The sequence below is a fragment of the Rhinoraja longicauda genome, chromosome 25 (assembly GCF_053455715.1).
Source record: "Rhinoraja longicauda isolate Sanriku21f chromosome 25, sRhiLon1.1, whole genome shotgun sequence".
Classification (NCBI taxonomy): domain Eukaryota; kingdom Metazoa; phylum Chordata; class Chondrichthyes; order Rajiformes; family Arhynchobatidae; genus Rhinoraja; species Rhinoraja longicauda.
In genome coordinates, this window is record NC_135977.1 from 16646367 (window position 1) to 16658221 (window position 11855).

General features: G+C 44.2%; 1 protein-coding gene across 1 annotated transcript in view; it reads left to right on the top strand.

Moving 5' to 3' along the window:
* The window catches only part of LOC144605865 (uncharacterized), a 126502-nt gene extending 123525 nt beyond the window's left edge, over positions 1 to 2977 (top strand). Inside the window, exon 4 of the mRNA XM_078421485.1 lies at positions 2591 to 2977. Within this exon, the coding sequence (XP_078277611.1) occupies positions 2591 to 2699 (109 nt within the window). The 3' untranslated portion in view covers positions 2700 to 2977. The remainder of the gene's footprint in view (positions 1 to 2590) is intronic.
* Positions 2978 to 11855: the final 8878 nt, after the last annotated feature.

The window sequence follows — 11855 nt, forward strand, 5'->3', positions numbered from 1 at the left end:
ATTTACTCTCGACGACAGAGATCTGTCCACTTCGGAAGCGAGCTACGCTTTTTTGTTGCAATGCTCTTGTACTGTTGCACACTGATGTAATGACCGAGATCCTGCTGGAGCATCTTAGCTGGACTCTCCCCCATAACCTTTGACACTAGCCGTCATGTAAGGACAGAGAAGGGAGGAGAAATTGAAGGGAAGAGCAACTTAGGTGAATTGGAATCATCCGGTTACATAGAGAGGAACAGAATGGAACAGAAAGATTAAGAGAGAAAGAGCAGAGATACATAGGAAAAGTGAAAAATGGAAATTGAAATTAAAAGAATGTCTGTGATTGCATCAAATAGATTATACATCTCAATATTAAATAGATAGTCACATTGTAAATACTAACCCTAATATTGTGCAACAATTTAAGTGGGTATATAGCGCGCAAATGTGTTAAACTCTTGAAAGCCAGTTGAGGGCAAGTTGCTGCTTTAAATGGGATGAAATGCATCATCCGGCATTGTGTGGTTTTTACAATTCACATGGCATCTCCTCCTCACCACAGGTCATTACATGTTTGATACATTTACCATGATAAGCACCATTAAACTCATCGGTTTACCTTTGCATATATCACCAGCATGGCTGGCAAATTGAGTTTCTCATTGAAATTCTTGCACTCATTTTGCTGAAAGGTATTCGGTCATTGAAATGCCCACCTAGTGTTGCTCAGTGAGCCTGGAAGAGTATCTTGTCATCAGCCGTTTGCCATCCAATCTGCTTTTCATGTTCCTTTCTGGTTTGAAAACTATCCCACTAAAAATGGGTTTCAGCACAATGAGTGTAAAAACTGCAATGAAAAACTCTCTGCGCCAGACATGCGATGATATCTGCTCTGCATGAGCCTCTGGCGTTGATGGTGGGTGTCTCAGTCCAGTTCAGTTTAGTTTATTGTCACGTGTACCGAGGTACAGTGAAAGGCTTCGTGTGGTTCCCCTGGCACAGTCTCTGAACCCAGTCGAGTGCCTGTTCTGTGCTGCCTCTCCAGAAGGTTGCAATACACACTAATTCAGTCTCGCTAGAGTTGTTTGCTTTGGAGGTATCTCCTTCAACAGAGTGCAAGTGATGGAAGGAGCCTTTCAGGAAGGGAGAAGAGGCAAGGGTTAGGATGTTACTGTGAGATGGGACGTTTGTGGAATGATTGTCTGATTAATGCTTCTTTCAAGTGATGATGCGCAGAACACAAAGTGCTGGAGCAACTCAGTGGGTCAGGCAGCAACTCTGGAGGACATGGAGAGGTGGCTTTTCAGGTCAGGTCCCTTGTTTGAGAGGGTGATACAAATCATCAGTGGTTGCAAGTCATAAACGGGTTCCATAAACACGGAGCTGACCTGTCCCGAGGCGTGAGCTGGACTACTGATCTCTAAATCTTCGTATTGCAGAATTTGGAGGTGGGCGGAGGGAGGATGGACTGAAAATTGAAGATATCTTTCAGTCATCTCCACCTGAGGTGGCATCAATAGTCTGTTCACCTACGTAAATCAACACCACAGATTTTGACATTTTAATCCTTTTTTTCACATTCTTGTATGGTGAGGAAATTTTCCCAATATGTGTAAGCTCATTATGCCTCCAGTCTGTAAAATCACACCATATCTACTTTCTAAGCTCCTCCATGCACCCTGTTCGATGTGTTCCACTATTGGCATTCAGCTGTCAGACTCCTGGTCTTCCATAACTTCCCGTTCACTCCTTTCTCCATTTAGATCCTCCTTAAACTGTGCCCTTTTGACAGAGCTTTTGATATCTGTCATAATACCTCTTGTTTCTCTATGTCAGAATGCTCTTGTAATGTTTTCGTTTGCTAAAGATGCTGTATAAACAAAAATTGGTGTTGTGGATAGACGTGGGAACGACCGTGGAAAAGTGACTGCCCCTCACTGGGGCAGAGATACAACACGTCGAGTAACACCACAGTGTTCAACAAACACCATTTCCTCTCCGCTGAACAGGAACTCCGAGGAAAGAGACAAAAGGGGGCAGAATCTCAAAATCTGTCCCAGTCTGCTTTGTGTGCCTTGTGGTTCTGTCCAAGTTTCTATTACCTGGCGTGAATGGAGGGCCCTGCCTCTGTGATAACATGCATTTTTTCCCATCTTAAAAACAATGAAGTATTTTGTTCATTCTCTATGGCCTGGACTTGTAGCATGACTATAATATGTCAATCAGTCCGATCTGATAATCCCTTGTAAAGTTCCAGCTATTCATTTTATCTGTGACTCCTTTAAAGGAATAAAAGTGATATTTCATTCTTGACATGAAAAATTCATTGAATGTGGCAGTGTAGATCCATCTTTACTTAAAAGCCCTGGTGGCCAGACATCAGGAGGAGCTCAGAGCTTAATATCTAATTAAACATCACAAGCGGAAGATTAGGATGATTCACGCCTGACATTTATCACAGCATCGTTGTTTCGTTGCTGCTGCATGTTTCAGCGGATCACTGAAGGGTCAGAGTCTAATTTACACTACAGCATTTGTAAATCTTAGGTAATGTCACCTTTGGTTATCAATGAAACTCCAGTGAAATTCATTTATTTTTTTCACGCAGATTGATACACTCTCCAATTTTGGACTCCAGGAAATTGTTGTGCTGGAATTTTAAAATCATCCCATGGGCTAAAACCTTGTCCAGAGTTGAGCCTCCATTAATGCAGTGATCCCTCACTGCTCCCTGTCACAACTGCGTCGCTGAACCGTGGAATAGGTTGAAACTTGTGCCTTCTGATGTGAAACTAAGATCCAGTTCGGTGAGCTGTGCTGGCTTGCACTTTCGATGCAGATTGCTCATTTCTTCCTCGTTCTAATGAATTAAATAAATGGTATGATAATGATGGTAGATGCTTAAAACCACAAACCATCTATCACTGATCCGACTAGCCTGGACACTCTCGCTGGTAAATTAATTGAGCCCATTCTTGGGACTTGAATTGTACAGTTCTACTCTACCTTAATTAAAGATTTATTTTGGAGTCAAGTTGAAATGTAATTCCCAGAATTGTAAATGGATTTTGCAGATTCGTTTGAATGCATTATCATTTAATTTCCTAGTATTGTTACATAAATAGGGAAGCTAGTGGGGAATTTTCTAATTAAGTCTTGCAATTTTATACTCAACCTTCCAGTTGCTTTTAATATTGTTCCAAAATGCACTTAGGTTGCTGTTTAAAACAATGCCACCATTCACAGCACGAACCTCCCCACAGAGAAACGTGGCTTTTACATTTCTAATGCTGGCTCTCTTATTGAATTATGGGGCCCGTTGTTTTAAGATCTGCAACTGGTTTCAAACATAATATATTGTGCATAAAAGCTGTGAGATTTTTGTTTTACCCATGTTGTTGATTAAAGAGAATTTTCTGTGGAGAGGAGTGAGTGCTATGTGAGGCATTGTGGAAAATATTAAAGGACCTTTGTGCCTTCACAACCACTAAAATTTCAGCAAACATTGTTAATGCCAACAAGACTGACTACCGGTGCCGGAATCGAGAACATAAACTGAACAGTGGAAGAACTCAGCTGGTCAGGCAGCATCCATAGAGGCAGAAGGTAGACAGGGCCGTCTTAACGCATGGGCCTGATGGGCACTTGCCCGGGGGCCCACGAGCATAGGGGCCCCATGCTGATCTGTGTATGTTAAGTGACTTGCAATAAATAAATACTACTTTAAAAATGTAGGTTCAATAAGTGCTTTTTTCGCAACATTTTCGGTCACTAAGTGCTTCTCACAGCGATCTGTAAGTGCTTTTCGCAACAATGTAGCACCCTAAGTCCATCGCTAAGTGATTTTCGGTAAGTGCTTTTCGTCGGCACGACAGGGGGGGGCTGGTAGGGAAAGGGGGGTGGGGGAGAGTAACGGTAGGGGCCCCAGTACAATGTTTTGCCCGGGGGCCCATAATGCTGTAAAAACGGCCCTGAAGGTAGAATCTGACCGTTCGTGTTGAGATCCTGCATCCAGACTGAGAGGGGGCAGGATTGATCGCCAGGGATAGAGGATGGGACAAGTGGTAGGTAATAGATGGAGCCGGATGGGAAAGGTATGATGGGCAAATGGAAGCAGGTCATGGTGGGGGATTTGGGACCAAGGCAGGGTGGTGATAGGTGGAGGCAGACAGGGAGGAGGGTGGGGATGATGGGCAGATTGGCTCAGGGGGTGGGGAATGGGGTGGCAGGCTTGAACAGAAAGGGAAGAAATCTAGTTGGAAGTGTAGATCACTGACTGTTGTGGAGCGCCGACCATTTCCGGCTGCATGTTACGTTAACTCTCCTTCCAACTCCCACGCCAACACATCTGTCCTCGACCATCTACGTCACTCTGCAAAAGCCAAACATGAATTTGACACTGTGGCAGAGCTGGTAGAGCTGTCTCTCTCAGCCCAGAGACTCGGGTTTGATCCTGACCTCGGGTGCTGCCTGTGCGGAGTTTGCACGTTCTCCCTGCTGGATCAAGGAGAGCTGCTGCCTCATAGCTCAGCCTCGGGCTTGATCCGGAACCCTGGTGTTGTGTGGAGTTTACATGTTCTCCTTGTATCCTTGTGCTCCAGCTTGCTATCACATCCCAAAGACATGTGGGCTGGTGGGTAAATGGGCCATGTTAATTGCCCCTCATGTGGAGATGTATGATGTAAACCGTGGAGAGATGATGGAAAAATAGAAAAATATGGAGGTTATACGGAATATCAGTGGGAGTGTGCAGAGACACATGAAACTGCAGATGCCAGAATCTTGAGCATCTCGAGAATAGTCCTGACGGGAAATATCACCCGTCCATTCCGTTCACAGATGCTGCCTAACTCGCTGAGTTCCTCCAGCACTTTGTGTTTTGCTCAAAGTGGGCTCCTCCTATGCAGTCAGGTAACATGCAATTGTCACTGAGGTTTCTGGAGGTCCCAACTAATAGCAAGGCAAGAAGACTCATCTTGGGAGAGTTCTAAAGAGGAGGACTGTTTTCCAAAAGATGGTCACCAAGCATTGGGTTGAAGTTGGAAGAGCAGAACCTATGTAAGAAGAGAACGCATTACTCAAGTGGGCTGGGATGGTGTGTGAGATTGAACCTTGATGTGTGTGCAGTGGGAATATGGTGTAATGAGGAAAGCAGAGGGCAAGGGGCATACAGAGTGAGGGACTGTGATATCATGAGCTGTGCAGTAAGTGGAGAGTGTGACGTTGAGAGGAGGAGATGAGGAAGCAGCTCACGGACGAGGCTGGGAGAGCCAGAGGCTGAGGTGGGCAGTGTGCCAACAGCAGAGGGGTGTAGCCAGCGATGGCTGGCTCGGACTCTGAAGGACATCTTTGGGTGAGAACAAAGCCCTGAGGTTTCAGAGCATGCCTCAATCCAGCAACGTGGAAGGTTTACCGAGCTGGAGCCATAAATGTGGATGCTGGCAGAAATGGAAAGGGATCGCTTTTGGCTCTTTCAGTTTCCACTATACTGAATGTTAGTGACCCGAGATATTTCCATTGAATGTGAGCACAATGGGCTTAAAGCATCGGTATAACATTCCTGCTGCAAATGTAACATGTGCTCCAAAATTAGTTTAATGCTGAGCACATTAAATGTAGTGAGCTGCTGCCAAATGTCATGAAGCACATTTTCAAAGCTTTATAGTTATTATGTAATAAAACAAATATCTCCAAGAATTGTGGTGATTTTGTAAAGATGGAATTGCTGAATGTGCAATTTATTAGTCTCTATGTGAAGAGATGAATGCTTTGTTTTTATCTGCAATTTACAGAACACTGATCCTGTCAGTAGTTGCAAATGAGGTTTGTTTTATTTTATCATTGAGCAATTTTTTTTTCATTAGGGTATTTCAATTCATTTGCTTCAAGTATGCAGCCTGCCTAACGTCATTGTGAATTCGGAACTTGCTGCCGAAGCCGGAATGCGCCCTGTTCTCAGTGTGGGTAACAGAATAAGTGTGGAACAGTCAGATGTTCCAAATGAATAGGCAGCGGCCCAGAACGGATGTTGCGTAGTGTTTAATACAGCGCTCCACAACTGAAATGTGCTTACGCATCACTCCAGAAATTGAACAGGGCACTTCTTGGCATGAGGTGCATGTGAAACAATGTCCATGTGATCCTGGGGCTTTCCCCAGGCAACCCTTCTGCTGCAGTGCCTATGAATGAGTCCGGGATGTCCTGTGGGCATCCACCTTTGGGTGCTCTGCAGAATACTCTGCATTCAGAGCACTGCCCACTGGATAATCCCACACACATCTTTGATCCACCGCATGTCCTGGTAGCCCATGGACCTGGACCTAAACCCTATCTATCAATCTTTGCCCACTCATCTATTTCCTCACCTGCTTATTCTTCCCACCTCCTCAGTCCAAGCATGGCCCTCACTGGAGACCTCCACTCGTACCCTCTTCCCAGCCGCTCACCTGAAAAGCATTCTGAAACTGAGGTGACCCCCACTCCTCTCTCACCCGACCTCCCAAGCCCAGCCTTCGTGCCAGGTGGCACGTGTGTGCAGAAACATCCATTTCCATGGCCTGAAGGATCAATCCTGAGCGTTGAACACAAGATCAATGGCCCCCACTGTAGTCCAGTGATGAGGAAATACTGGGCTGTTAAACGTTCAGAGATGGGCTGTGTCCGAGTAAAACCTGTGCCTTTCAATGAAATGTTAAATTTAGATGCTGCTTGTGCTGATGTACTGGTGTAAAGAACCGCACCACATGTTTCACCAGCAGGGCAATTATCAGTTCCCTCTTGTGTAATTGTACCCTGCCCTCTATCCATTTCCCCAAGTGAAGCTGGTTTTGAGTAATGCCAGTGACAGATCTGACGTTGCAAAGTCTTAACTTACTGATGATATTCAATGGAATGGTGCTGGCTCAAAGGGCCAAATGGCCTCCTCCAATTCTCTGAATGCATTCAAGAGAGAGCTAGATAGAGCTCTTAAGGATAGTGGAGTCCGGGGGTATGGGGAGAAGGCAGGAACGGGGTACTGATTGAGAATGATCAGCCATGATCACATTGAATGGTTGTGCTGGCTCGAAGGGCCGAATGGCCTACTCCTGCACCTATTGTCTATTGTCTATTGCCCTGCACCTATTTTCTATATTTTCTATGAATGCACTCAACAATCCTTGACACATTATCTTGTAATGCTTCCTTACACCCTGACCACCAGAGCCTGCCTCTCTGCATTCTGTATTTATAACTCAACATTTATTAAACTGCCACCCTGGTGTAAATATTAATTGAATTGCTTTGTTGTTTGTATTCAGAATATTAAAATGCTTGATACGGAAGTCTGTGCGAGTGGGAAACGTCACAAAGAAGAATTTTGTTCCTTCTCTGAAATTTCTAGTGTATTAGCAGTTCTTAAAACAGATTCCAAAAATGGGAAAGCGGGTTTTAAAAAGCGGATACTGAGAGTGGCATCCTATCTACCAATCCCAAAGCATTATCAACATTTCCCAATCTTACGGTGCTGTGTGAGCAGAGAGAGGTGAGAATGAAGCAATAGGAACAATCGCAGGCACAAAAAGCTGGAGTAAAATCAACGGGTCAGGCAGCATCTCCGGAGAAAAAGGAATAGGTGACTGAAGTGGGGTCTCAACCCGAAACGTCACCTCTTCCTTTTCTCCAAAGATGCTGTCTGACCCGCTGAGTTACAGTTTTTTGTGTCTATCTTGGGTTTAAACCAGCGTGTGTAGTTGCTTCCTACACAACAGGAACGACTAGTGTGGGCATGGTTATGGAGCAATGATAGATAAAGGTCATATAAGGAACACACAGAACATGTTGCTGACTATGACCACTGGAAAGAAAAAAAGAGTCACATCGAAAGCTTGTGATGCAATTATGCAGGGATATTTTTACAATTTTATAATTCTGTTAAAATAACCAAGAGCTTGCAGATGAGTACATTGGTATTCAGTTCCACATCCTACAGCACAATACAGTATCAACCTTGGTATCTGGAACAGTGACCACAAGAAACATATTGATTAGTCAGGTAACAGTCTGTACAAAGTAGGAGATGTCATGCACACTGGCGGGTTCAAATGTCTCATGTGATTAGAACTTTAATATTCCTTCTGGTTCAGCTTTAACGTCCTTTATTATTTTGCCATCGGTGATGTCCTTGAATGCCATCAAATCTCATCCTGACAATGAATTGTCCAAAGTGGTATTGCTCCATTTTATAACAGGACATTGCTGGTGAATGGACAGAAGTAATCCAATTGCAAGAAGAGCTTGCCTCATGATTCACATTGGCATCTGGACCCCTCAATTAGATTTACTGAGCTGTAATTCACCGAGCGGCATTCCTGCCTCAATTAAAATCATTTAAAAATGTTTCTTCTATTTGCCTTGCTCCTTTTGTTTAATGGGTCTGCTGAAGTCAGCATCGGAAAGGAGGAGATGGTGATGGGAGGGACCGGGACTGTTCCACGGAGATACATCAAAATGGGGCAGCAACTCCAGCCAGCTACTAGCAGGCTCTGAACACTGCAAACACGAACTAAACTGTGAACTGTGAGCTGTCTCGTTGCACAAAGGACTTCGGGCTCTGCATTAATATGGGTTTTTTACTTTATTGAATTTAAAAAAAAAGATGTAATCTATGAGTTTTATGTTTACAGACCTGTTATACTGCTGCAAGTGAAAATGTTGTTCGGTTGTGGGTACATATGACAATTACACACTTGCCTCATTCATGACTCTTGACACTTGAGCCTGGCCGTTTGAGGTTTACAATTGCCTCTGGTAATCCAACTGGATCGTTAAAGAATCCTATAACCATTTCCATAGATGTAATGGTAATTTGGAAATCTGTAATTGAATGTGAGAATATATATGTTCAGTTTCTAATCCACATTTACTGTGAAGCACAGTTGTGAGTGAAAGGGTTATTTAGTACCACAATGTGATTAACTCTAATCCTGGATTAACCTATTTGATCAAAGTGTGGTACAAAGAGAGGCTTTGTAATTAGCGCTAAGAACCTGCAGCCCTGCCCTAATCCCCAGGGTATGACTGCCCGACACACACATACACAGATGGGGGAATCTTTGTCAATGGTGACTAGGGTTGCCAACTGTCCGGTATTAGCCGGGACATCCCATACTTTGGGCTAAAATAGTTTGTCCCGTACGGGACCGCCCTTGTCCCGTATTAGTAGGGTTGCCAACTTTCTCGCTCACAAATAAGGGACAACGGGTGATGTCACCTTGTCCCGTATTTGGGAGTGAGGAACTTGGCAACCCTAATGGTGACTGTTTTTGGGCATTTACCGTATCTCTGATTTGGGTCATTCTGCAGTCCTTTGAAGCCAACAGCGGCACATCTCCCCAATTAGTGTTAGGGCATAAGTAATCCCCAGCCCTTTCCTGCCAGAGTTTCCACGATCAGTTTTTCCTTGCATCCTGATCTACGTTAAATGTAGATTCCTTCTCTCCTGAGATGCTGCCTGACCTGCTGAGTTACTCCAGCATTTTGTGAATAAATACCTTCGTTAAATGTAGGCGTCAGTCTGGAGGCTTTTCTCTGCATGAATCCCTCCCCCCCACCCCCCACCCCACTTCAAAATTAGTTTCAGTTTTTCGACACCTATTCCTTCTCTCCCGAGATGCTGCCTGTCCCGCTGAGTTACTCCAGCATTTTGAAATGTGTATGAAATGATTCTGTGTGTGTGAGCGTGTTCACGAGGACACACTGATCGCACGATGCAGCAAGTAAAGCATACATTGGAGCCTGGTTTACACGTTAGATGGATGTTTAATGTCGGGCCACACGACCTAGTTCTGTGTTATGGATTCTATCTAATTCAATTTGCGCAAAGATTACAGGAGAGGTTTACGTGCCATTAACCTGACCGCCGAATGCCTTATTCAAGATGCTAAACAAATTCACCCTGACTCTCTCTCCCACAGCACAGCTTTGGCTGCTCCCAAACACTCGGCTGCAGGTGATATTCCGTTTACTCCATCTCCACCATATGTTTGCAGCAAGTTGGAGGGAGATGGTGATGAGGCTGGGTGAGGCAGGATTGTTCGCCATATGTGTGCCGCCGTGTCATGCACAGCCTCTGCTGCCGTCGCTGGGCTCTCTGCAAAGTCTTCAGCCGTGGCTCCGCGTTTAAAGATGAAAAATTAATCACTATTGACCACCCTCTTTCATCGCGGCCACGCTGATTTATTCTCGTCTCTCACGGGCCGCTGTGTGCACTCGGCCGCAGACAGCATGTTCTGTACTTGAGCGTAATGTTGAATGTGCAAGAGACAGCCGAATGGTGAAGCGAGCACCCCCTGATGTCTCACACTTCACTCCAAATGAATCCTCGGTCGCTGTGTGTTAGAGGCAGGGCTCTCAGCCGGGGTAACCTACACTGAGGAAACCCCCTCTGGGGTGCCTGTTAATTTCTTCCTCCCCCCCCCTCCCTCTTGTGAGAAATGAATAATCAGTGGGAAAGGTGCAGAGGCCGGGGAGAGCAACTGGCAAATGGTGAGGGGCACAGAACATCACAATGGGCGAGTGAGTGGAGGGGCAAAATTACAGGAAGTGATTTACACAGTAACGTTAAAATATACCACAGGGATATACAAAGAACATACAGGAATATTATTCTAAGCTGGCCAGGGTGTTCTCTAATAGGACACGTGTAATAGATTTTTTTTTGTTGGATTGATTCCATCTGCTGATATTCTCGTAGCATCTCCAATCCTTTCTCAGACCAGTGATCTATAATTTGAACACTCAATTAATATCTTGTCTCCAAAATTCCAGTAAATAACAGACTCTCCCGGTGTGTACATGAAGGGTTAATCAGGGTCGGCAGGAAAATATAATAAAGATTTCCATGAGAAAAGGTGATCGCATGGTGTGGCAATTTTGCGTATGCTTTACTCAATTAGTGGAAAAGGTACATCACACTCGTGTCCGAGGCAAGCTGTTTCCAACACCCGATTAATTTGTAACTAAACCAGAGCAGTATTTCTGTAGCCCAACTGTTGAATTAGTTGAAATTGTAGCTTCTGTTGTTCTGATATTAGTCTGGATATTTTTATTGCCTCTCTAGAGGCAACTGTATAGGTTGGTTACGGATTCAGAATCCTGTAAACTAAAACTTCATTCCAATGGGAGCAAGGAAGAGCCTGTACAAGTCTGTTTGTGGGTTAAGCATTATAATTATAAACTATAATGGAAAACTGGCTTCCCTGGGTTCGATTATTCCCGGGTTTCATGTAATCTCAGCAATTATTCTTAGAAAAATGGTTGATTTTTCATGTTGCTTTTCATTAGTGGGCACAGATTTTTTTTAAAATATCCCCTTTGACAATCCTCTTTTGTATTTTCGCAACCTACAATCTATCACTTGTGAATTTGTTATTTCCAAATGAGAGTTCATGTTAATCTTGGAGAATGTAACGTCGAGGTTTTAAAACTATTTTTCATTAATGAACATCTGGAAAACGAGTGTTTTTTGTTTTGCAGCAGTGTGGTGAATACGACAATCTACAGAACCACAGAACCATTACTCATGCAAGGTTGTTTTCAAAATAAATATCCCAATGACTTTGTTTTTAGGTTGTTATTGTTTTGGGGCCATGCCGTTTGAATGGCACAGGCAGCCTATCGTGCCAGGCCTTATTGCCAAGGGTATTATAGAAGGCGGCGAGTTGTTTTCGAACACTGACTGAGGAAAGGATTGAATCAGTAAAAGTTTTTTAAATGTTTTTTCTTCGTTTTTAGAACAACGGCATGGAAACAGGCTGCTCGGTTCACCGAGTCCACGCCGCCCATCGATCACTAGTTCTATGTTATCCCACTTTCTCATCCACTCGCTACACATG